Below are 27,565 nucleotides of genomic sequence, written 5' to 3' on the forward strand. Positions count from 1 at the left end.
TGGAGAGACTCACAAGTCTAATCCACGACAGGCACAATACCTTCCTGACAACATGGGATCCGTGGGAGACATACATTTGGAAGAACCCAATCGGAACTACGAAATAAGGAGGCCGCTAATGGTTAAGCAGATTTAGTTTTGATTAAGGATGTAACAAGTATACTTGAATGTACGCTCCCTGCGTGGAGCACATGACGGATGTCACCCTACTACCCCTCCCCCACACAACCTTTTATTTTCTGTACCCACTCCCCCCCTTCTTTTCTTTTTTCTCTTCCCTTTGCCCCTTTTATGTTATCATGTTCAGTTTTGAAAAATAAAAAATATAAGTTGGAAAAAAAAATGTCTATGGCTGCAAAGATGTCAGTTGTAAAGGAGAAGTGGAGATGTAAGTGGCATATAGAAAATCTCACCAGCAGCTACAGTAGTAGTCTGGTGGTAGCAGGATCAGAGCATGGATATTGTGGTGTAGGATAAGATAGGATAAGGATCCAACGAATTTATAGAAGATCCAGTCATGGCAAAATAACCAACATGTACAGTCTGCAGAGGTACAGTATAGTGGATGGCTCACGAAACTTACAAGTTTCGTGGCCAATAAGCACACAGGATGCTGCAGCCAATCTGCCTCTTTCTGTAACCGCCTATGTCAGGATTGTTAGAAAATGGGTAGAAAAGGAACCCAAGTGTAGCACTCGAGCTCACCCTTTGGTGATTAGTGTATAGGTTAAAACGTAATCTTTATTGATCAGCAACCAAGATAAAATATAGGGTGTTAAAAACGACAAACTGAAGGTATACGTTGGATCCAAAAACTGATAGTCATGTTGGCTCGGGATCCTAAGTTTTAACCTATACACTAATCACCAGAGGGTGAGCTCGAGTGCTACTGTACACTTGGGTTCCTTTTCTACCCATTTTCTATCAATCATTACCCAATAGCACCGTTCACCATTACTAACACTGTGGCAGCAGCAGGGGCTCCCCTATTCTCTTATATGTCAGGATTGTCTCAGAAATCTGTTATGTATTAAAGTGCCATAAATGGTTTCTGAAAGCATATTGAAGGGTTAACAAGTTCAGTGCCATTGACCAACACTGTTACTCAGTGAGGCAGACCTGCAATAGATTACGCAGAAGGCTCGGTGTGTTCGCTGCTCTTTAAGTACACATTGATATTTCATTATGCCTCCTGATAATGACAACATCCTGTCCTGGAAACTAGGGTAACATTTGCATGCATTGCTGTCACGGGAGACCGTGTTATTTACACCTTTTTACCAGGATCATACATTGAGCAAAACAAAGTAATGAAATAAATTGAAGTTTATTCACATAAATTCGCTTACACACAATGATACACAAAATACAGACAAAAAGACACACTTACTTTGGGACTGGGTTGAAAACTTGACTTTCCTATGTGCAGTGAACACTATAGAAGAATTTTACCCTGACCGGGACTTAGCCTGGAATTTCCTGGTACCCAAATCGCCGTGAAATTCCATACGCCACGGTACGTTCTCATCTGAGAACTTGTTCCCTCCTGACTGCGAGTTACTCCAAATCCTCTGGAACTCAAATCGGCATGAAATCCCAGCCGGGTCCGCTACATTTGATTTTGAGAACTTGGCCGCAGAAAGCTGGACTTAGACTCTGGCGGGCAGGCTTTTCTGGCTTGAAATCGAAGCCGGTTGCTCTGCTATTCGCGCAGAAGCAACTTTGAAAAGCCCCCCCACGCTCTTACTACCGTTTGTTCAATCAAACAAAAATGTGTGTACAGTAATACATTGTACAGCTCAACCCCTTTATAACGCTGTCCTTGGGGTCCAAAGAATCACATCGCACTATAAGCGGATCGCGTTAGAAATAATGTACAATTGTATGCATTGTACAATAAAGTATTTAAGATACCAATAATCGTGTTGTAAAGTATTCATAAATACGAAAATTGGGTGCCACGCTTGCATCGCGTTATAAGTGGATTCGCGTTGTAACGGATCGCGTTATAATGGGGTTGAGCTGTACTTCTAGTAGCAGGCCCACCAACAGGTTTCCCAGGGCCCAGGACTGCAGCCTTGAACAGGGCACCGGCCGACTTGTTGAGAAGCCAGGGAGAGCCCGTTGGAGGGAAGTCAGACCCAACTTTCACAGTTGTGGTTTCCTATTGGCCAGTGCTTCGGCAGCCATTTTGTTTCCTCAGAAGGGGGAGAAGAAACTGTAAGTATCTGAAACTGTAAGTATCTTGAGAAATTGTGGGTCCCCAGAGCTAGAAACAGAGTTGTTCAGCTCCACATGAACCCTCTAGTTCCAATCATGTTTTTTTTTTTTTAAAGACAAATTAGTAGTCGATTTGCTGCTTTAATGAATAGGCTCTAATAAATACGCAGACCAATAGGCAGGTAGCGCTGCAAGCGCACAGCAGAGGCTTAGGGTCAGTTTACAAGGGCCAGCAACAGGTCAGGTTTTCAATATTTCTTTAATGAACATGTGATTACACAACTTTGCTCTAATGATCACTGAGGTAACTTGCTTAGGTACAATATGTAATGCCCTAAAAACTTTGCCTGTGGGGAACCTTTGAAGCCTCAATTTAAACCACAATGATTTCAACTATGTGTATGGGAGGACATAACTTCTGGGCCACTACATGTTCATTAATATACTTTACGTGTGTGAATCACAGTGAAAGGCAGTGGCAAGTAAAAACACAAAAACTGAAAGATTAAAGGCTTATAAGAACACTTGAACAGGTGACTAGAAGAGGTCACTATAAGCCCTAGCAATAGCACTCAGAGGTCACCATACACAGGTAAGTATATAGTGTAGTGATAATGAGTGTAATCACAAGAACCAAAAATAGGAGGTAAATAGCCTCCTGCCATAAGACTACAAGCAGAACATAAAATCAAAAATAAAGTTTTATTAATTAAATACATGACCGACGAAACTAAACAGCTATGGAAAACATATAAGTACACACACACTGGATATTAAAATCCTCACGGAATGAACGGTGGTGGGCTATGGACTGGTGACATGCATATGTGTGAATACACAAGTTAATAATATGGTATGCAAGGTACTGTAGATAGACTGAATAATGCAGTCAAGATAACACCAGTATCGATCTATACAGAGTAATGGCTGTGTGCCATGCTACAAGAACATCTCACAACATGAAGCGCTGCAGGAGGAAGGCAGCATATAGGGTAGTCAGCGGGTGTATAGCTAGATCATACAAACTCATAAAGTGCAGCCTTTTGTGTGATGTATACCGGCGTTACTGGGCAAAGTAGCTCAAAAACGTAATAGATAGTCTCAATAGACTCCAGGCACCTGTAGCATAAAGTACAACAGCATGTCGCTGTATCTGTGTGATACTACCTGCACCGCATGTCCCTGCCCACACTAGCCGTTCTTCCTGGTGTGCGTCAAGCGTCTGACATCACCATACCCCCACAGTCCATAGCCCACCACCGTTCATTCCGTGAGGATTTTAATATCCAGTGTGTGTGTACTTATATGTTTTCCATAGCTGTTTAGTTGCGTCGGTCGTGTATTTAATTAATCAAACTTTATTATTTTTGATTTTATGTTCTGCTTGTAGTCTTATGGCAGGAGGCTATTTACCTCCTATTTTTGGTTCTAGTGATTACACTCATTATCACTACACTATATACTTACCTGTGTATGGTGACCTCTGAGTGCTATTGCTAGGGCTTATAGTGACCTCTTCTAGTCACCTGTTCAAGTGTTCTTATGTATCCATTTCCCCAAGCACCGAGGTTTTTATCTTCTATACTACTAGGCGAGCGACTAGTCACCCTGTTTATGTAAGATTAAAGGCCTCCAATATTGAAGTTGTCACAAAGGAATTATGCATATAATGCAGTCTTTGCATTTCCGTAAACAATTGTTCTTTATAAATGGCATCTTTGTAATCAAAGTACAATTTTGAAATAATGCGTCTTGGATTGAAGTATGGTGTACAGAGCTGGCAGGAAAACCCCTTCCAAGTGGATACAATACTATTGAATTAAATGGTTTACTAAACAGCATCATAGAAGTAGAAGATGGCACCATATCCCCGCCTTCCCCAATAGCTATGATACCCAAGTTGTAGCTGTATACAGGCATACCCCGCATTAACGTACGCAATGGGACCGGAGCATGTATGTAAAGTGAAAATGTACTTAAAGTGAAGCACTACCCTTTCCCCACTTATCGATGCATGTACTGTACTGCAATCGTCATATACTGCTGCGGCACAGTTTATTCGAGCATTTGCCCGTTCTGTGCCGCAGCAGTAGCCTGGCACGCGCCCGAGTGTGACGGGCGCACGCCGAAGCAGCGGAAGAGCGCCCTCCGATCGGGGCGCTCTCCCTACCGCTGCCGGGTCCGCCGGGTCCCCCGGAACCCCCTGCCGCTGTCCCGCGATCGCGGGACACCAGGGCTCCCTCGGGGAGCCCCTGGACACGCGTGCAGCGGGCGCACGCTCCCGATGACGCGTGACCGCGCGTCTATGACGCGCGGCACGCCGAGGGGCGGCCACTAGCAAGCCGGGAGATTTCCCGGCTTGCGGTACCGACCACACTTCAATAAAGTGTGTCGGTAGTGTACGTGCCTAACTGATGTAAATAACGCATGTGTTACAGGCTCTATAGTCTCCCCGCTTGCTCACAGCTTCGGTACAGGTAGGGAGACTGTATTGCTGTTCAGGACGTGCTGACAGGCCCATGCGCGAGCTGCCGTTTGCCTATTGGGCGAGATGTACTTACTCGCGAGTGTACTTAAAGTGAGTGTCCTTAAACCGGGGTATGCCTGTAATGAGAAGAAGCAATAGAGAGTACCAGCCACTCGGTGAAGTACATTATATACAAAATAGGGCTAGAGGATATGAATGAGTTCATTCAGGAAGCATGGCAGGCTATTCCACAATAATGGGTACACTCCGCTCCACACAGATACCACCACTTTGAGAAAGAGACCCACATGGAATGATTTAGCACAGTTCGGTCATATAATCCGCAGCACTCAACTGAAATATGAGGCAGAAAATGCACTCTTCTCTCTTTAGAGTGGCTCTTCTTTGTGGGCCTGTTTTTCATACAAAATTACGTGCCTGCACCAAACCCTCTAAAATGTTTATCTTGGCGTTTTATTTTAGGTGGTGCACAATTATTTACTCTAATCTGCTGCAAATGTTCCTAGAAAAGATTAAGGGTTGTCGAAGGGATTTAGCACAGCTCCTACCCATTGCTACTTGTCCAGGATGTAAACAATCTATTTGTGGTACACAATAATGAAGCATAGTGCGCACTTCCTTTGCAGTGGATATAGAAGAGCTTCCTGTATGCTGAAGTCTCCTATTCAGGAAACATGCTACAGCTTAGGTAACTTATTTGATGGTTACCTTTCTGCGTCCCAGGAAATAAAAGTGTACAACTGTTTCTATCGTCTTTAATTTCCTCTCATTGTAGAAAATATTGCCGGCGAGTCCATAAACAAGGCACAGGCGCTCAGTCGTGTACGTCTTACAAGTACATTTGCATTAGTTGCTTACAAACAAAATAACGTGCGCAGATTTGTCAAGTTCTGTTAGCAGTTTGCCGAGAGGTGTGAAGAGAGATTTTAACGTCTCTTTTTGTTAAGATTTTGCAAAGAAATTAATGAATGAGGGTGCATCACATCAAAAAACGGAAACGTATGATGCAACCAGTGTCAGTCACTACACACCTTTGTCACCGCCATCATACTGATTTTATTCTTTCTGTAGTAGCAGTGCTCAATTGTAAGACAATGGTAGGGCGGAGAAATATATTATGACTGAGCCGATTGCATTATGGATGAGGATGAAAAGGATGTTGGGATCTGCACTGTCACCTACTTAAGCAAACGCTACAAAAGCGGCACACGCTTCAGCACGCTGTAAACCTGGTCACGACTGCTCCGAAAAACTAAACTCGTGAGGGTGTAGTCACGTCTACAACAGAGTAGAATCAGATGTGGATAATGACCTACAGTAGATCTGCCGATTGCTGTCACTGGTGGCCCCGGTATAGTCCCAGTCTAGAAGAACAGGTAAAATAAAATGTTCCATAAAGAATTAAAGTGCTCTTGACAGGGCTCCAAACCACACGATAGGGGGGAAAAAAAGTGCAACTTGCTGCACAATGTAAACACACAGTTTGTGCCATCTGTCCGGTAACACTGTACAAACCAAACTTAGAGTTGACTTACTGTAATGTTACTGTTGTTTAATTAAGATGATAATTTTCACCTCCCTGATAGGCGACTATCTGGACGTGCACTAGACTTGGCAGGAAAGCACAGACTTGCTGGGCAGCACCGAGGTCTCCTGCTCGGAACTCCCTGTGGAGCTGCATCAGCGGAATGTCCTGCAGACAGTGTGAACAGATAAAAGGCCTGCAGGAGTTTAAGGAGAAGGGATGACTTGACTAGGCCTGCCTACAGGATATCTGCGGGGGCCAAGGACTACAGCCATTACCTGTTCCCTGGCGAAATGTTGAGTGGTGGAGAGGTGGGAGGGAGCATCAGCGAAGTGGGGTGGGGGTTGTGGGAGCTGGCAGTTTTCATCCTTCCTACACACTACATTTGACAGTTTTGCACTAATAATAATTCATGCCATTTAAGTAGCACATTTTTAGCCCTTTTGTGGGGGTACTGCAAATTGATCAAAAGCATATTTGAAAATGTCAGAAGCTTTGAAAATAATGTAATAAGAAAACCTCGGGAGGCATTTATCTGATAACTACAGTCTGCTATGAGGGGGTTAATTTTGCATCTCTACTGTTCAAGTGCATTAGATATTTGAAACATGTTACTGTAAAATGTGCTCTAAAATCCTACAGTACTAAATGGATTAAGGTCATTTATAGGACATACATCATGCGTATGAAATTATTTCATTATTTGATTTCAGCATAGACTATTCTGCTGTAGTTTACAAAATACTGTAGGCAAAAAAAGCAATGTCAGCATATTGTCCCCATGGTAACATCAAAAATGTTAGTGATAGCCTACAGACAATGTATAATGTAATGTCATTGATTGTGCCTCATATGATAATGTCCTCACTGTATAATATATGTAATCCACCACTTTGAGCTGTGGTGTATATTTCAACCTCCCATACTGTGCACAATGTACTGTAAGACCTAGTTTTCACACCTCTGATATATGATACAATAGAGAAATACAGGGTACGAGGTCTTTATCACCACTGCAAGGGTATGCAGCATGCAGGACCACTGTGGTGTGGTTACATTAATCTATAGTGATCTCCTGGAAACCTCACACAGGCATAACATACAGGACTCGCTCAGCACATACAGGTCCCAAACCTTCTTAATTTGCCACATTTTCCTTGATGTAATCAGGATTATGTGTAAGGCATGCAAGAACTGTAGAACTGAAGAGCTATTTGAGAGAAACATGCAGATCATATTAAAAACAAACATTACAGCGGAGCTCAGAAAATATAACATCCTGTATAGCTAAAAAGGTTGTGATATTGTTTACTTACACTAGTGCTCATTAATAAAGCCCCATTCAATTTTGACATGAACAAATTGCATGTGTGTACTCGTCCCTAGAAAGCCATGTAATACATGTACAGTAGCATATCCAGGTACCTTTAAAAGGACAGCATCTATAACTACCTCAAGAATAATAACGTTTAAGAGCAGCTGCTCCTCCTACCAGTGTCTTGAAAAATCGCATTTAATCTCCGCATCAGTTCTTCTAAGGCCATTTCTTTCATCTTGATTTAAACAAAAAAAAATCTCTTTTACGTGTGATAAAAGAAAAGATGCACGGCAAACATTTTCTTCTTCCCCGTGTTACAGAAGAGAACGAGCTACAGCAGAGCTCCACAGCACTGCATTTCAATTAGCTCCTGGTCCTTGCTCGCCACAAAAGGAGGTGTAAGTGAACACACGCACACACACACACTAACCCCTGCAATATACAGACGAGATGCATGCTATTGGAGATAGAGTTATGATTCTTTATCACGTCAAGGTCATTTAAAAGTTCTCGTTGCTGCTGTCCTGCGTTATGTACAGAATGCTGCATTATTCTGGATGTGAGACTCAACCTGCAGCCTCCATGAGATGCTGCAATCGCCAATTCATTTCAAGTGAAATCAAGGGAGTAAATGATCAATGAGACTGGCAGCAAGCAAAAATAAAAACCAGGAGATTCTTTTACACACAAAAAAATGGGATCAATAAAAACACACCACCAAAATGTATGTATGTATGTATGTTCGTTCACACACACACACACACACACACACACACACACACACACACACACACACACACACACACACACACGTGTGAAAAAGAAAGTACACCCTCTTTGAATTCTATGGTTTTACATATCAGGACATAATAACAATCATCTGTTCCTTAGCAGGTCTTAAAATTAGGTAAATACAACCTCACATGAACAACACAACATATTACACAGTGTCATGATATAACAAAAATAAAGCCAAAATGGAGAAGCCATATGTGAAAAACTAAGTACACCCTTACTGCTTCCATAGGAATTAAGATGCCAAGTAAAAAAAATCAGGTGTACTGTAGAGCTAATCACAGCAAGAGATAGGGCTAGTGGCTGGTATCCAATAAAAAAGTATTTATTTGTAACGGTCATATCACCCCACCCAATCGTATATACCGTGTGAGTGCAGGGAACATGCAATGTTACCAAGGGTGTGCGTGGTGCAATACCTGTTGGCTCACAGAAGGCTGAGCCTCCGCTATAGGGAACCTGGGGCAATATACTACGAATAATAATGATGCAGCGCCTCCACCTGCGATGGCTCCCACCAGAGGGGGAGTAGTTCCTCGCAGGACAATACACAATGACCACACAGACAGCTCTATATAACTATTGACTTTACTACATGCAACAACGTACTTCATCACATCTCAACACAACCTTCATGCGCCACGGCGGACGCTAACCACTCTAGGCGTCACGGCGGACGCTAACCACTCTAGGCGTCACGGCGGACGCTACCACCTCTAGGCGTCACGGCGGACGCTAACCTCCCGCAGAGTGACCCCACCCTGTGTCCAGTAACCCCCACCCAAATGTCTCGCACCCCCAAAGTCAAATACCACTGTGCATGTGTATGTGTGACTGCGCAGCCACTATGTCTGGTGATAGGCCTGGTTGGTGCACGTGAGTTGCAGGTTACCTGCCCGGGCTCCAGCCACGGGTACCGCGATATCACAGGAGATCCGCCCGATCCGACGTTGTCCTCCACACCGCGTTGGGTGACCTCCAGCACGGATAATATCACCTTAGTCCCAGGGTCTTTAGTGGTGTTCTGAGCCCAGAACCCACCTCGCAGGGCCGCACGGCTTCCGCACTGTGTCCCTGACTAAGCAACCAATTAATGGGGCAGTGTCCCTATCTAGGGCCTGTCCCTATACTCCACAAGCTATTAGGTGGCTTAGGACCTAACTGGGGCCTTGGGGCTGCTGGCCTAATGCAGAGGGTCACTGACCCCTGCATCCACCTCTTACCCCTAGCTGGTCCGGATCCTGACTGCCTGCGTGACTGCAAAACCCCGCGAAAAGTATCTCTTCTCTCCCGGGCAAATCCCTCAGCCCTATTGGCTCCCTGGCGTCAAGTGTCTCTGCCCCTATGCACCCTGGGGGCTGGCAGTCTATTCTCGCGCATGCGCGAGCTATCTGGGGCCTCCCGCGCTGTCTCCTGCATCTGTGCATGCGCAACAGCACTAAGCATGGCGGCGCCCTGCTTCCCGGCCGCCGGGGACCCCAGCAACGCGATCGCGGCCTCGGCAACCGGCCCGATCGCGTCCCCGGCAACCGCCCGACCGCGTCATGGCAACCGGCCGCACATCCACACCGCGCGCTACAACGGGGAATGAGGGGGTGAGTGCACGAGGGGGGGACCTGGCTACATCCTCCCCCTGGTGAAAACTCCAACGTCCTCGCTTGGACCACATACCTTCCCACCAATGTACAAAAATTATATAATGAAAATGCAATAAAATATATAACTTAGCACAGGTATATCTCTAAACGAGGTTGCATAACTCGGTGAGCATCACAATCACAGACTGTATCTTACTCCGAGAACACTGCTGAGCCTCATAATGGGGTGCCCCCATTTGATCATAGGTTACCCGAGTTGGAGGGTACCTGGCCCTTTGGCTCCTACGGAGTTGTTCTTCAGCAACTCCCTCTGGGGAGTAATAAGTACAGTCCTGAGGCTCAGCCTCTTCCCTTGAGGGGAGAAATGTCTCTGAACAGTCTCTGTTAGGCACAAAGCACGGGCTCTGTGGATCCAAAGGCTGGCCTGTTGGTGCCACCTTAGTAGGCATTGGCCTACGGGGCCCCTTACCCGTAGCTCCTCCGGGAGATGCCCCTTCTGTGGAATAGTCCCTTTGAGAGGGTCCCTCCATAGGGTCTTCAGGAGTTTCAGAGTGGGTCTCGTTATTTACAGTCTCTTGACCCACCTCTGATAGATCGGACTCACCGTTGAGCGGTGTGGCCTGTATTTCTTCTTCTTCGTCTCCCACTTGGGGGATAGGGAGAAGGTGATTACGATGCCAAACCTTTACCCGGCCGTCTGTGTCTTTGATGCGATAGACCGGGAGGCCGGGCATCTGTGACTCTACCTCATATACGCCATCTCTCCATCGGTCTGCCAGTTTATGTTTTCCGGGGACTCCCAAATTACGAAGTAACACAGCGTCCCCAGGACGTAACTCTCGATACTTGACTTTGTTGTCATATCGTCTCTTATTGCCAGCATTCAGTTTAGCTGTAGACTTCTCAGCCTGTTGGTAAGCTTGCTGCAAACTGTCCTTTAGCCTTTGCACATACTTGAAATGGCTAGCATTGTGTATCCCATCCGTTGAGACTCGAAGACGCACATCTACGGGGAGTCTTGCCTCCCGCCCAAACATGAGGAAGTACGGGGAGAACCCAGTGGACTCATGGCGAGTACAGTTGTACGCGTGTACCAACGTTTCTACGTGACGACTCCATTCTGTTTTCTGCGTTCCCTTCAGAGTTCCAAGCATGTCCAACAGGGTCCTGTTGAATCGTTCTGGCAAAGCATCTCCTTCGGGGTGGTACGGAGTTGTCCGGGATTTGGCGACGTTCAGCATTTTAAGTAATTCTCGGATCAGAGTACTCTCAAAATCTCGCCCTTGGTCGGAGTGGAGTCGGTTTGGAAGACCGTAATGAACGAAGAACTTTTCCCACAGAACTTTCGCGACCGTGATAGCCTTCTGGTCTTTTGTGGGGAAGGCCTGTGCATATCGGGTGTAATGGTCCGTGATGACCAGCACGTTACCGATACCTCGGCTATCAGGTTCGATACATAAAAAGTCCATACACACCAAATCCATTGGACCAGAACTCTTCAGATGGGCCATGGGAGCTGCTCTGGTAGGCAACGTCTTGCGTTGAACGCACCGGGCACAACGGCGGCAGTGTTGCTCCACCGCTTCCCGCATCTTGGGCCAGAAGAACCGGTCTCGGACTAGCCCAAAAGTCTTCTCTACACCGAGATGCCCGTGTTCATCGTGTAGGGATATCAACACCAGGTATTGTAAGTTCTTAGGTAGGACTAGTTGTCTCCTATCCGGGTGGTTGTGGTATTGCACCACCCGATAGAGCAAGCTATTGTCTATTTCAAATTTGTCCCATTCTCGCATGAGCAAGGCCACCAAGTCATTGGGCGCGCGTTTCAGAAGGGCTGGGTTCCTCTTTTCAACGGCATTCCGGATGATACTAGCGACGGGATCTCGTATTTGGTAGTCTACCAGATCTTTCCACCGGAACACCTTGTCGTGTGTGAGGTGCATCCCTTTTGGGTCGCAGTAGGCGGCGGGGACAGCCTGCGACTGGCATCCCAAGGAATCGGCCACTCGTAATTCAGAGAAGGCCCCAATATTCAATGGTCCCGGCTTATACTTCAAGGAGAAGCGGTAGTTACTGAGGGCGGCCTGCCATCGGTGGCCTGCTGCATCTAATTTGGCCGACGTATTGATGTACGTGAGGGGATTGTTATCCGTCCTTACCTCGAAGGTGACACCGTACAGGTAATCGTGGAGCTTCTCGGTGATAGCCCACTTGAGAGCCAGAAACTCCAACTTGTGGACGGGGTATCTCTGCTCACTGGGTGTCAAGCTGCGGCTGACGTAAGCTACAGGCCGCAGACCCTCCAGGTGCTTCTGGTGCAGGACGGCGCCTAGTCCATTTAGACTGGCATCCACATGCAGGACGTATGGCTGCTCGGGATCCGCATAAGCAAGTACGGGCGCTTCGGTCAGACACTTCTTCAGTTTCAGGAAGGCCTGCTCACACTCAGAAGTCCATTTGTCACCGAACGGTTGGCGGGCCGATACAGCCTTCTTCCCTGTCTCTGAAGGGTATATTTTCAACAGATTGTTCAGGGGTTGTAAGGAATCCGCTCCGTGGTTTACTGGTTGCCTTACCTTGCAGACCTGTGCAGTCCTGGAGCACCTCTCCTGATGTTTGCTGCAGCCTGGATTCACTCACCAAAGCAATACACACTCCCTCTGGTATCTACTGCAGCTGTGCAGCCTATCACTGCAACCTAGACTTGCATTCATTCATTGGAGCAGTACCTTCACACCCCCCTCCGGGGATTGGCCCGCTGGCCTTTAAGTAATGTCTTCCCATAATGCTCCCTGCCGAGCATAGTCCTTCCTGGATGTCACTATCTGTTCTGCCACAAGCCCTCGCTTGTTCCTGTCTCTCATGCTGAAGCGGAGTATTCTCCTTGTTGTCTGCAGCTCCAGGTTTCCTAAGGCCGGCTGCTATATTCACGCAGCGGTCTGCTCCAGTCTCCTGTGTTGTAGCTGAGTACTCTTCTTGTTCACTTCAGCTCCTTGTTTCCTGTGACTGGCTGCTATATTCACGCAGCGGTCCACTCCTGTTCTCCTGTGCTGAAGCAGAGGTTTTCGTCCCTGCGTCCCTCAGCCTCCTGGATTCCTGCACTGAAGCGGAGGTTTCCCTGTGTATCTTCAGCTTCCTGGTTCCTGGGGCCTACTCTTTCCCTAATCTAGAGAGGCCGTGTCCTGGTTCCTGCGCTGAGACAGAGGATTCCCTAGCCCGCTCAGGACTCTTGCGCTGTAGCACTGGTGCACCCGTGCAGCAAAGCGGTGTGCTACTCTGGTCTGCTTACCATCTCCTGTGACCAGCACCATGGGCCATGGCCGTCGCTCGCGCAGAGCCCAACCCCGCGCTCCTAAGCTGAAGCGGGGTTCTCCTGACTACATGTTGCCGAACTCTTGCCTGAACAATGTTTATCCTGATGTCTCCTGTCCTGACCCTGGCTTCTACAACGACGACGCTGTCTTCTCCAATCCTGATCCTGCGACATATGACTACGAACTGCGCAATCCGGATCAGCCTGCGCGGTCTCAGGTCGGTGCTTTTACAACCCCACCTCAGCCTCGCGGTCCGGTCCTGGTTTGTGGCGAGCAGAACCCTGACAGGGGTTTAGCCTTGCTCGAGTACCCTTCCACGAAGCGGCGGTAATACCCACAGAACCCCAGGAAGGATCGCAGCTCTGTGACGTTCTCTGGGCGAGGCCAGTTCACTACGGCCTCTACCTTGGCAGGGTCGGTGGCGATCCCTTTGGCGGACACTATGTGCCCCACGTAGGTCACCGAGGTATGGCAAAATCGGCACTTGTCTAGGGATAATTTCAACCCTTCGTTCCCCAGGCGGTCGATCACCTTAAACAATCGCTCTTCGTGCTCTTCCAGAGTCCTTCCGAATCCGATAATATCGTCCAGGTACACCAGACACTCCCGGGGAATCATGTCTCCGATAGTCTTTTCCATCAACCTTTGGAACGTAGCAGGCGCCCCACATATACCTTGGGGCATACGGGTGAATTGATAGAATCCCAGGGGGCAGACGAAAGCTGTCTTCTCCTGGTCTTCCGCCGTCATGGGCACCTGATAGTACCCGGATCGGAGGTCAAGCACGCTAAACCAGTGACTCCCATTCAGCGCATTCAGGATCTCTTCAATGCGCGGAAGGTTGTATTGATCCGGGATCGTGCGATTGTTCAGTGTCCGATAGTCGATACACAGTCGTACGGACCCGGTTCTTTTTCCGCACCACCACTATGGGCGACGCGTAAGGTCCTCGTGATTCCGTCACAATCCCAGCGGTTTCCATGTCTTGTATGGCGTTCCTCACATCGTCCACATCCCGAGGGGCAAGGCGACGAGAACGTTCCCGGAACGGAGTGGCATCACTCATCCGAATGGTATGTTGGGCACTGCGGCTGCACCCCACATCCATCTTGCTCGTGGAGAACACATGTCGTCGTTGCAGCAGCTGGGTGGTCAACCGCTCTTTCCACTCTGTGGACAGCGTCGACTCGCCGAAGTTGAAGTCCAGATCGACTATCCGCTCGTGCGCGGCCGCCGCCTTCACCTGAGGCGTGGCTCCCACCGGGCTGACCGGATATATGCATCCCAACTTCTGGTCGACATCAAACTCCATCGGAAAGGGGGAGAGATTCTGCACATACACGTGGGTTCGAATAGGGATCTTAGCCGTCCATTCCCTCACTTCGGGTAGTACTCTATACCCTCGCTGAACCTCTTCTTCTTCAGGCTCACTCTCCAGCGAGACCAGTTGGTCGTTCTGGTCTCGGTCAGGATAACAACACCACACGGCCATCTTTTGCACTCCCCCTGGTAATATGGTCGTCAGTCCTCGTTGACGATTGTAGAGGTCCCCGTGACGCTCCAAGGCATATACCCGGTGGCACTCTTCTCGTAAGATGGGGTCTAGGAGCGAATCGGCTAGCGGCAACTCATTGGTCTCTTTCAAGTAGGCTCGGATTATAGCTTGCACTATGTCCGCATTGGTTCCCAAGATGATTGGGTACTTGCAATGGTCTTGGGGCTCCGGGCATACCATGGCCACTACCTGCATGGGGTGCTTCTTGCCGGTGTTCAGTTGGAGTATGTCCAGTTGGACCTTTACAATCCCATCGATGGGGTAGTCTTCATTACTTAACCCCCTAACCTTCATATGTTCGGCCGGCCTTAGTGGGCAGTGTTGAAGGTGCTGATCATAGAACCTGCGATATTTTATGGTTACTTGTGACCCTGTGTCCAATAGGGCCGAGGCGTATATCCCTTCTAGTACCACGGGCACAATGGCCGCAGGGCCCACTTGACTGCAAGCTTCACCGGATGAGGCGTCATCCTTGGGGCCAGGGTCAGAAGGCGCATCCGGGGTTCCAGAATGAGGGAGTTCGAGGTCAGCTTCTGCCATTGGTACACTGCAGACCATAGATCGGGCTGATTTTCCTCTATCGGAAGGGTGTTCCTCAGGGAGACCTTCCTTTTCTGGGCAGTTACGGATTACGTGACCCTTCTTACCGCAGTTATAGCATACCACCGGGTGGCTTACCGGGCGACTCGTGGACGGGGAAGGTGGTCGGTCGGGGGGTCTTGGTTTGTACCCCTTGGACAAGGCAGCAGACTCTTCCTTCTTTTCCGTAGAGCCCTGTCCTTTGGAGGCAGAGGAGCTCTTAGGTGTAGCGGTGGAGTGTAGCATAACGTGAGCCTCCTGTAGTTTCACTTGCCGCAGCAACTCGGTGAACTTGTAGGGGCCCCCGTCCATTATCTTGCTGCGGAGCATGTTGGCTATGGGGTGAGTGGGGCTTGATCCCCGCAGGTACTGCTTATGGAGAGCTTCATCCATCCCCGAGGCGGAGACCAGCTTACGATTGAGTAGGACCCCGAGGACCAGCTGTAGGCGGTGGATGAAAGCCGACAGGTCCTCTCCTTCCTTCTGATAAAGATGGAAGTACTTCGTCCAGAGCGCTCCTTCGTCTTCTGCTAGTCCGTACGCCTCCAACAGGAACGCCACCATTTCCAACGCTGTCAACTCTGGGTGTTGGTCCCTGTGTATGGTCAACATAGTAGACGCAGGGGGTCTGAGGCATTCCATAATACGCTGCCGCTTTACAGTGTCAGTGCAGGACCACTCCTCTACTACTTTTACTGCATTCTCCCTCCACAGGTCTATTCCTTCCTCTCCCTGGGGTATTGGAAGTACTCCAGAGAAGGCCTTAAGCTTCCTATAACTTTGAGACTGGGATGCCACAGTGAGGGCTTCTACGAATTGGGGTAGCGTCACCCCCATTATGGAACCTTCGTTCGTTGCTCTCTCTCCGATAGGCCGGGAGTTTACCTCGCGGGGTACGGTGTCGGGTGGAGAGGGAGGACTGTCAGCCCAACTACTGGCGTCCGGGAGGGCGCTTGGGGTAAAGGAGACTTTGGGTTGGGGACGGTCAACCCGGTTTGGGGTACTGGACACGGGGGTAAGTGGTGTCCAGGTACTGGTGGACGGTTCGTCGGGATCTTGAGGAGGGGCTCTGAGCGAGAACATTTCCCGTATTACTGGCAAGTCCGAGTATATAAGGGGGTATCCTTCTGGTGGGCACTCGGGGGCTACTAGAATATTCGGGGCCGCGTCAGGGCCTATGTCCCGGCATACGGTGAATAGTAGTGCACTTAATTGATAAGTAGAGTCGAACACCCTGCCACGGTACCATATTCTATCTGCGCCTAAGAGCTTGCTCAGTGAGTTCCGGATGTCAGTTTCAGGCACTAACGCCGGGACGTTCCCTACTGCAACCACGTGTCTAGGTGGTTCACGGACGGTGGTGGCCCACGCGTGTACCTCTTGACGTGAGGGAATTACCATGATGCTGATTTTTGGTGATTCGGTTTTGAATAGGGCACCCCAGGTCTAAGATCTCAGCAGTGCCTCCAAATGTAACGGTCATATCACCCCACCCAATCGTATATACCGTGTGAGTGCAGGGAACATGCAATGTTACCAAGGGTGTGCGTGGTGCAATACCTGTTGGCTCACAGAAGGCTGAGCCTCCGCTATAGGGAACCTGGGGCAATATACTACGAATAATAATGATGCAGCGCCTCCACCTGCGATGGCTCCCACCAGAGGGGGAGTAGTTCCTCGCAGGACAATACACAATGACCACACAGACAGCTCTATATAACTATTGACTTTACTACATGCAACAACGTACTTCATCACATCTCAACACAACCTTCATGCGCCACGGCGGACGCTAACCACTCTAGGCGTCACGGCGGACGCTAACCACTCTACGCGTCACGGCGGACGCTACCACCTCTAGGCGTCACGGCGGACGCTAACCTCCCGCAGAGTGATCCCACCCTGTGTCCAGTAACCCCCACCCAAATGTCTCGCACCCCCAAAGTCAAATACCACTGTGCATGTGTATGTGTGACTGCGCAGCCACTATGTCTGGTGATAGGCCTGGTTGGTGCACGTGAGTTGCAGGTTACCTGCCCGGGCTCCAGCCACGGGTACCGCGATATCACAGGAGATCCGCCCGATCCGACGTTGTCCTCCACACCGCGTTGGGTGACCTCCAGCACGGATAATATCACCTTAGTCCCAGGATCTTTAGTGGTGTTCTGAGCCCAGAACCCACCTCGCAGGGCCGCACGGCTTCCGCACTGTGTCCCTGACTAAGCAACCAATTAATGGGGCAGTGTCCCTATCTAGGGCCTGTCCCTATACTCCACAAGCTATTAGGTGGCTCAGGACCTAACTGGGGCCTTGGGGCTGCTGGCCTAATGCAGAGGGTCACTGACCCCTGCATCCACCTCTTACCCCTAGCTGGTCCGGATCCTGACTGCCTGCGTGACTGCAAAACCCCGCAAAAAGTATCTCTTCTCTCCCGGGCAAATCCCTCAGCCCTATTGGCTCCCTGGCGTCAGGTGTCTCTGCCCCTATGCACCCTGGGGGCTGGCAGTCTATTCTCGCGCATGCGCGAGCTATCTGGGGCCTCCCGCGCTGTCTCCTGCATCTGTGCATGCGCAACAGCACTAAGCATGGCGGCGCCCTGCTTCCCGGCCGCCGGGGACCCCAGCAACGCGATCGCGGCCTCGGCAACCGGCCCGATCGCGTCCCCGGCAACCGCCCGACCGCGTCATGGCAACCGGCCGCACATCCACACCGCGCGCTACAACGGGGAAGGAGGGGGTGAGTGCACGAGGGGGGGACCTGGCTACATCCTCCCCCTGGTGAAAACTCCAACGTCCTCGCTTGGACCACATAACTTCCCACCAATGTACAAAAATTATATAATGAAAATGCAATAAAATATATAACTTAGCACAGGTATATCTCTAAACGAGGTTGCATAACTCGGTGAGCATCACAATCACAGACTGTATCTTACTCCGAGAACACTGCTGAGCCTCATAATGGGGTGCCCCCATTTGATCATAGGTTACCCGAGTTGGAGGGTACCTGGCCCTTTGGCTCCTACGGAGTTGTTCTTCAGCAACTCCCTCTGGGGAGTAATAAGTACAGTCCTGAGGCTCAGCCTCTTCCCTTGAGGGGAGAAATGTCTCTGAACAGTCTCTGTTAGGCACAAAGCACGGGCTCTGTGGATCCAAAGGCTGGCCTGTTGGTGCCACCTTAGTAGGCATTGGCCTACGGGGCCCCTTACCCGTAGCTCCTCCGGGAGATGCCCCTTCTGTGGAATAGTCCCTTTGAGAGGGTCCCTCCATAGGGTCTTCAGGAGTTTCAGAGTGGGTCTCGTTATTTACAGTCTCTTGACCCACCTCTGATAGATCGGACTCACCGTTGAGCGGTGTGGCCTGTATTTCTTCTTCTTCGTCTCCCACTTGGGGGATAGGGAGAAGGTGATTACGATGCCAAACCTTTACCCGGCCGTCTGTGTCTTTGATGCGATAGACCGGGAGGCCGGGCATCTGTGACTCTACCTCATATACGCCATCTCTCCATCGGTCTGCCAGTTTATGTTTTCCGGGGACTCCCAAATTACGAAGTAACACAGCGTCCCCAGGACGTAACTCTCGATACTTGACTTTGTTGTCATATCGTCTCTTATTGCCAGCATTCAGTTTAGCTGTAGACTTCTCAGCCTGTTGGTAAGCTTGCTGCAAACTGTCCTTTAGCCTTTGCACATACTTGAAATGGCTAGCATTGTGTATCCCATCCGTTGAGACTCGAAGACGCACATCTACGGGGAGTCTTGCCTCCCGCCCAAACATGAGGAAGTACGGGGAGAACCCAGTGGACTCATGGCGAGTACAGTTGTACGCGTGTACCAACGTTTCTACGTGACGACTCCATTCTGTTTTCTGCGTTCCCTTCAGAGTTCCAAGCATGTCCAACAGGGTCCTGTTGAATCGTTCTGGCAAAGCATCTCCTTCGGGGTGGTACGGAGTTGTCCGGGATTTGGCGACGTTCAGCATTTTAAGTAATTCTCGGATCAGAGTACTCTCAAAATCTCGCCCTTGGTCGGAGTGGAGTCGGTTTGGAAGACCGTAATGAACGAAGAACTTTTCCCACAGAACTTTCGCGACCGTGATAGCCTTCTGGTCTTTTGTGGGGAAGGCCTGTGCATATCGGGTGTAATGGTCCGTGATGACCAGCACGTTACCGATACCTCGGCTATCAGGTTCGATACATAAAAAGTCCATACACACCAAATCCATTGGACCAGAACTCTTCAGATGGGCCATGGGAGCTGCTCTGGTAGGCAACGTCTTGCGTTGAACGCACCGGGCACAACGGCGGCAGTGTTGCTCCACCGCTTCCCGCATCTTGGGCCAGAAGAACCGGTCTCGGACTAGCCCAAAAGTCTTCTCTACACCGAGATGCCCGTGTTCATCGTGTAGGGACTTCAACACCAGGTATTGTAAGTTCTTAGGTAGGACTAGTTGTCTCCTATCTGGGTGGTTGTGGTATTGCACCACCCGATAGAGCAAGCTATTGTCTATTTCAAATTTGTCCCATTCTCGCATGAGCAAGGCCACCAAGTCATTGGGCGCGCGTTTCAGAAGGGCTGGGTTCCTCTTTTCAACGGCATTCCGGATGATACTAGCGACGGGATCTCGTATTTGGTAGTCTACCAGATCTTTCCACCGGAACACCTTGTCGTGTGTGAGGTGCATCCCTTTTGGGTCGCAGTAGGCGGCGGGGACAGCCTGCGACTGGCATCCCAAGGAATCGGCCACTCGTAATTCAGAGAAGGCCCCAATATTCAATGGTCCCGGCTTATACTTCAAGGAGAAGCGGTAGTTACTGAGGGCGGCCTGCCATCGGTGGCCTGCTGCATCTAATTTGGCCGACGTATTGATGTACGTGAGGGGATTGTTATCCGTCCTTACCTCGAAGGTGACACCGTACAGGTAATCGTGGAGCTTCTCGGTGATAGCCCACTTGAGAGCCAGAAACTCCAACTTGTGGACGGGGTATCTCTGCTCACTGGGTGTCAAGCTGCGGCTGACGTAAGCTACAGGCCGCAGACCCTCCAGGTGCTTCTGGTGCAGGACGGCGCCTAGTCCATTTAGACTGGCATCCACATGCAGGACGTATGGCTGCTCGGGATCCGCATAAGCAAGTACAGGCGCTTCGGTCAGACACTTCTTCAGTTTCAGGAAGGCCTGCTCACACTCAGAAGTCCATTTGTCACCGAACGGTTGGCGGGCCGATACAGCCTTCTTCCCAGTCTCTGAAGGGTATATTTTCAACAGATTGTTCAGGGGTTGTAAGGAATCCGCTCCGTGGTTTACTGGTTGCCTTACCTTGCAGACCTGTGCAGTCCTGGAGCACCTCTCCTGATGTTTGCTGCAGCCTGGATTCACTCACCAAAGCAATACACACTCCCTCTGGTATCTACTGCAGCTGTGCAGCCTATCACTGCAACCTAGACTTGCATTCATTCATTGGAGCAGTACCTTCACACCCCCCTCCGGGGATTGGCCCGCTGGCCTTTAAGTAATGTCTTCCCATAATGCTCCCTGCCGAGCATAGTCCTTCCTGGATGTCACTATCTGTTCTGCCACAAGCCCTCGCTTGTTCCTGTCTCTCATGCTGAAGCGGAGTATTCTCCTTGTTGTCTGCAGCTCCAGGTTTCCTAAGGCCGGCTGCTATATTCACGCAGCGGTCTGCTCCAGTCTCCTGTGTTGTAGCTGAGTACTCTTCTTGTTCACTTCAGCTCCTTGTTTCCTGTGACTGGCTGCTATATTCACACAGCGGTCCACTCCTGTTCTCCTGTGCTGAAGCAGAGGTTTTCGTCCCTGCGTCCCTCAGCCTCCTGGATTCCTGCACTGAAGCGGAGGTTTCCCTGTGTATCTTCAGCTTCCTGGTTCCTGGGGCCTACTCTTTCCCTAATCTAGAGAGGCCGTGTCCTGGTTCCTGCGCTGAGACAGAGGATTCCCTAGCCCGCTCAGGACTCTTGCGCTGTAGCACTGGTGCACCCGTGCAGCAAAGCGGTGTGCTACTCTGGTCTGCTTACCATCTCCTGTGACCAGCACCATGGGCCATGGCCGTCGCTCGCGCAGAGCCCAACCCCGCGCTCCTAAGCTGAAGCGGGGTTCTCCTGACTACATGTTGCCGAACTCTTGCCTGAACAATGTTTATCCTGATGTCTCCTGTCCTGACCCTGGCTTCTACAACGACGACGCTGTCTTCTCCAATCCTGATCCTGCGACATATGACTACGAACTGCGCAATCCGGATCAGCCTGCGCGGTCTCAGGTCGGTGCTTTTACAACCCCACCTCAGCCTCGCGGTCCGGTCCTGGTTTGTGGCGAGCAGAACCCTGACAGGGGTTTAGCCTTGCTCGAGTACCCTTCCACGAAGCGGCGGTAATACCCACAGAACCCCAGGAAGGATCGCAGCTCTGTGACGTTCTCTGGGCGAGGCCAGTTCACTACGGCCTCTACCTTGGCAGGGTCGGTGGCGATCCCTTTGGCGGACACTATGTGCCCCACGTAGGTCACCGAGGTATGGCAAAATCGGCACTTGTCTAGGGATAATTTCAACCCTTCGTTCCCCAGGCGGTCGATCACCTTAAACAATCGCTCTTCGTGCTCTTCCAGAGTCCTTCCGAATCCGATAATATCGTCCAGGTACACCAGACACTCCCGGGGAATCATGTCTCCGATAGTCTTTTCCATCAACCTTTGGAACGTAGCAGGCGCCCCACATATACCTTGGGGCATACGGGTGAATTGATAGAATCCCAGGGGGCAGACGAAAGCTGTCTTCTCCTGGTCTTCCGCCGTCATGGGCACCTGATAGTACCCGGATCGGAGGTCAAGCACGCTAAACCAGTGACTCCCATTCAGCGCATTCAGGATCTCTTCAATGCGCGGAAGGTTGTATTGATCCGGGATCGTGCGATTGTTCAGTGTCCGATAGTCGATACACAGTCGTACGGACCCGTTCTTTTTCCGCACCACCACTATGGGCGACGCGTAAGGTCCTCGTGATTCCGTCACAATCCCAGCGGTTTCCATGTCTTGTATGGCGTTCCTCACATCGTCCACATCCCGAGGGGCAAGGCGACGAGAACGTTCCCGGAACGGAGTGGCATCACTCATCCGAATGGTATGTTGGGCACTGCGGCTGCACCCCACATCCATCTTGCTCGTGGAGAACACATGTCGTCGTTGCAGCAGCTGGGTGGTCAACCGCTCTTTCCACTCTGTGGACAGCGTCGACTCGCCGAAGTTGAAGTCCAGATCGACTATCCGCTCGTGCGCGGCCGCCGCCTTCACCTGAGGCGTGGCTCCCACCGGGCTGACCGGATATATGCATCCCAACTTCTGGTCGACATCAAACTCCATCGGAAAGGGGGAGAGATTCTGCACATACACGTGGGTTCGAATAGGGATCTTAGCCGTCCATTCCCTCACTTCGGGTAGTACTCTATACCCTCGCTGAACCTCTTCTTCTTCAGGCTCACTCTCCAGCGAGAACAGTTGGTCGTTCTGGTCTCGGTCAGGATAACAACACCACACGGCCATCTTTTGCACTCCCCCTGGTAATATGGTCGTCAGTCCTCGTTGACGATTGTAGAGGTCCCCGTGACGCTCCAAGGCATATACCCGGTGGCACTCTTCTCGTAAGATGGGGTCTAGGAGCGAATCGGCTAGCGGCAACTCATTGGTCTCTTTCAAGTAGGCTCGGATTATAGCTTGCACTATGTCCGCATTGGTTCCCAAGATGATTGGGTACTTGCAATGGTCTTGGGGCTCCGGGCATACCATGGCCACTACCTGCATGGGGTGCTTCTTGCCGGTGTTCAGTTGGAGTATGTCCAGTTGGACCTTTACAATCCCATCGATGGGGTAGTCTTCATTACTTAACCCCCTAACCTTCATATGTTCGGCCGGCCTTAGTGGGCAGTGTTGAAGGTGCTGATCATAGAACCTGCGATATTTTATGGTTACTTGTGACCCTGTGTCCAATAGGGCCGAGGCGTATATCCCTTCTAGTACCACGGGCACGATGGCCGCAGGGCCCACTTGACTGCAAGCTTCACCGGATGAGGCGTCATCCTTGGGGCCAGGGTCAGAAGGCGCATCCGGGGTTCCAGAATGAGGGAGTTCGAGGTCAGCTTCTGCCATTGGTACACTGCAGACCATAGATCGGGCTGATTTTCCTCTATCGGAAGGGTGTTCCTCAGGGAGACCTTCCTTTTCTGGGCAGTTACGGATTACGTGACCCTTCTTACCGCAGTTATAGCATACCACCGGGTGGCTTTCCGGGCGACTCGTGGACGGGGAAGGTGGTCGGTCGGGGGGTCTTGGTTTGTACCCCTTGGACAAGGCAGCAGACTCTTCCTTCTTTTCCGTAGAGCCCTGTCCTTTGGAGGCAGAGGAGCTCTTAGGTGTAGCGGTGGAGTGTAGCATAACGTGAGCCTCCTGTAGTTTCACTTGCCGCAGCAACTCGGTGAACTTGTAGGGGCCCCCGTCCATTATCTTGCTGCGGAGCATGTTGGCTATGGGGTGAGTGGGGCTTGATCCCCGCAGGTACTGCTGCTTATGGAGAGCTTCATCCATCCCCGAGGCGGAGACCAGCTTACGATTGAGTAGGACCCCGAGGACCAGCTGTAGGCGGTGGATGAAAGCCGACAGGTCCTCTCCTTCCTTCTGATAAAGATGGAAGTACTTCGTCCAGAGCGCTCCTTCGTCTTCTGCTAGTCCGTACGCCTCCAACAGGAACGCCACCATTTCCAACGCTGTCAACTCTGGGTGTTGGTCCCTGTGTATGGTCAACATAGTAGACGCAGGGGGTCTGAGGCATTCCATAATACGCTGCCGCTTTACAGTGTCAGTGCAGGACCACTCCTCTACTACTTTTACTGCATTCTCCCTCCACAGGTCTATTCCTTCCTCTCCCTGGGGTATTGGAAGTACTCCAGAGAAGGCCTTAAGCTTCCTATAACTTTGAGACTGGGATGCCACAGTGAGGGCTTCTACGAATTGGGGTAGCGTCACCCCCATTATGGAACCTTCGTTCGTTGCTCTCTCTCCGATAGGCCGGGAGTTTACCTCGCGGGGTACGGTGTCGGGTGGAGAGGGAGGACTGTCAGCCCAACTACTGGCGTCCGGGAGGGCGCTTGGGGTAAAGGAGACTTTGGGTTGGGGACGGTCAACCCGGTTTGGGGTACTGGACACGGGGGTAAGTGGTGTCCAGGTACTGGTGGACGGTTCGTCGGGATCTTGAGGAGGGGCTCTGAGCGAGAACATTTCCCGTATTACTGGCAAGTCCAAGTATATAAGGGGGTATCCTTCTGGTGGGCACTCGGGGGCTACTAGAATATTCGGGGCCGCGTCAGGGCCTATGTCCCGGCATACGGTGAATAGTAGTGCACTTAATTGATAAGTAGAGTCGAACACCCTGCCACGGTACCATATTCTATCTGCGCCTAAGAGCTTGCTCAGTGAGTTCCGGATGTCAGTTTCAGGCACTAACGCCGGGACGTTCCCTACTGCAACCACGTGTCTAGGTGGTTCACGGACGGTGGTGGCCCACGCGTGTACCTCTTGACGTGAGGGAATTACCATGATGCTGATTTTTGGTGATTCGGTTTTGAATAGGGCACCCCAGGTCTAAGATCTCAGCAGCGCCTCCAAATGTAACGGTCATATCACCCCACCCAATCGTATATACCGTGTGAGTGCAGGGAACATGCAATGTTACCAAGGGTGTGCGTGGTGCAATACCTGTTGGCTCACAGAAGGCTGAGCCTCCGCTATAGGGAACCTGGGGCAATATACTACGAATAATAATGATGCAGCGCCTCCACCTGCGATGGCTCCCACCAGAGGGGGAGTAGTTCCTCGCAGGACAATACACAATGACCACACAGACAGCTCTATATAACTATTGACTTTACTACATGCAACAACGTACTTCATCACATCTCAACACAACCTTCATGCGCCACGGCGGACGCTAACCACTCTAGGCGTCACGGCGGACGCTAACCACTCTAGGCGTCACGGCGGACGCTACCACCTCTAGGCGTCACGGCGGACGCTAACCTCCCGCAGAGTGACCCCACCCTGTGTCCAGTAACCCCCACCCAAATGTCTCGCACCCCCAAAGTCAAATACCACTGTGCATGTGTATGTGTGACTGCGCAGCCACTATGTCTGGTGATAGGCCTGGTTGGTGCACGTGAGTTGCAGGTTACCTGCCCGGGCTCCAGCCACGGGTACCGCGATATCACGGGAGATCCGCCCGATCCGACGTTGTCCTCCACACCGCGTTGGGTGACCTCCAGCGCGGATAATATCACCTTAGTCCCAGGGTCTTTAGTGGTGTTCTGAGCCCAGAACCCACCTCGCAGGGCCGCACGGCTTCCGCACTGTGTCCCTGACTAAGCAACCAATTAATGGGGCAGTGTCCCTATCTAGGGCCTGTCCCTATACTCCACAAGCTATTAGGTGGCTCAGGACCTAACTGGGGCCTTGGGGCTGCTGGCCTAATGCAGAGGGTCACTGACCCCTGCATCCACCTCTTACCCCTAGCTGGTCCGGATCCTGACTGCCTGCGTGACTGCAAAACCCCGCGAAAAGTATCTCTTCTCTCCTGGGCAAATCCCTCAGCCCTATTGGCTCCCTGGCGTCAGGTGTCTCTGCCCCTATGCACCTTGGGGGCTGGCAGTCTATTCTCGCGCATGCGCGAGCTATCTGGGGCCTCCCGCGCTGTCTCCTGCATCTGCGCATGCGCAACAGCACTAAGCATGGCGGCGCCCTGCTTCCCGGCCGCCGGGGACCCCAGCAACGCGATCGCGGCCTCGGCAACCGGCCCGATCGCGTCCCCGGCAACCGCCCGACCGCGTCATGGCAACCGGCCGCGCATCCACACCGCGCGCTACAACGGGGAAGGAGGGGGTGAGTGCGCGAGGGGGGGACCTGGCTACATATTAAATAAACATGAAGGCAAACAGATACAGGGTCCTCTGACGCATTTCTCGCCCGACGGGCGCTTTATCAAACTCTTTGATAAAGCGCCCATCAGGCGAGAAACGCGTCAGGGGACCCTGTATCTGTTTGCCTTCATGTTTATTTAATAAATACCTTTTTATTGGATACCAGCCTCTAGCCCTATCTCTTGATGTGATCAGCTCTACACCCGATTTTTTGCTAAACCAACCTTGAACTGAAGCAAGCCACACCGGGACTAGCTGACTCCTACATTGTGAGTTCAATTTATTATTTATATTCACAGACTTTCCTCCGGTAGCCAGTGTGAGCTCTACATCCCTCCAGCCGTCCAGACCGCCGGGCAGAGACATGTGCTTCAATACAGGGTGAGTGTTGTTTTTGCTCCACTTACCCTTGTTAGCACAGTCGGGCTCCCGCTTATTGGTCTTATTATATGGGGCTATATAGGAGTGAGATTTCTCATTATACACACAAAGTTCATGACAGTACAATTAGAAAAAGACAGAACAAGTATGGTTTGTTTGGAAGGGTTGCCAGGAGAAAGCCTCTTCTCTCTAAAAAGAAGATGGCAGCACGGCTTAGGTTTGCAAAGTTGCATCTGAACAAACCACAAGACTTCTGGAACAATGTTCTTTGGACAGACGAGACCAAAGTGGAGATGTTTGGCCATAATGCACAGCGCCACGTTTGGCGAAAACCAAACACAGCATACTGCTGCGGCACAGTTTATTCGAGCATTTGCCCGTTCTGTGCCGCAGCAGTAGCCTGGCGCGCGCCCGAGTGTGACGGGCGCGCGCCGAAGCAGCGGAAGAGCGCCCTCCGATCGGGGCGCTCTCCCTACCGCTGCCGGGTCCGCCGGGTCCCCCGGAACCCCCTGCCGCTGTTCCGCGATCGCGGGACACCAGGGCTCCCTCGGGGAGCCCCTGGACACGCGTGCAGGGGGCGCAGGCTCCCGATGACGCGTGACCGCGCGTCTATGACGCGCGGCACGCCGAGGGGCGGCCACTAGCAAGCCGGGAAATCTCCCGGCTTGCGGATCTGGCCGCACTGCGATAAAGTGTGTCGCCAGTGTATCAGCACAAACACCTCAAACCAACTGTCAAGCACGATGATGGAGGGGTGATGATTTGTGGTTGTTTTGCAGCCATAGGACCTGGGAACCTTGCAGTCATTGAGTCGACCATGAACTCCTCT

General features: G+C 51.0%; 1 protein-coding gene across 11 annotated transcripts in view; it reads right to left on the minus strand.

Moving 5' to 3' along the window:
• The window catches only part of MCF2L (MCF.2 cell line derived transforming sequence like), a 268,085-nt gene that overhangs the window by 175,867 nt on the left and 64,653 nt on the right, over positions 1–27,565 (minus strand). Inside the window, exon 1 of one of the 11 annotated variants that reach the window (XM_075590664.1) lies at positions 7,726–8,033. The exons of 9 other annotated variants lie outside the window; for them this stretch is intronic. In XM_075590664.1, coding sequence (XP_075446779.1) covers positions 7,726–7,786 — 61 coding nt within the window. In that variant the 5' untranslated portion in view covers positions 7,787–8,033. Of the gene's footprint in view, positions 1–7,685; positions 8,034–27,565 lie in introns of those variants that run through there. One more of the 11 variants, XM_075590669.1, reaches the window with a different exon arrangement.

The sequence above is a fragment of the Ascaphus truei genome, chromosome 3 (genome assembly GCF_040206685.1).
Source record: "Ascaphus truei isolate aAscTru1 chromosome 3, aAscTru1.hap1, whole genome shotgun sequence".
Classification (NCBI taxonomy): Eukaryota; Metazoa; Chordata; class Amphibia; order Anura; family Ascaphidae; genus Ascaphus; species Ascaphus truei.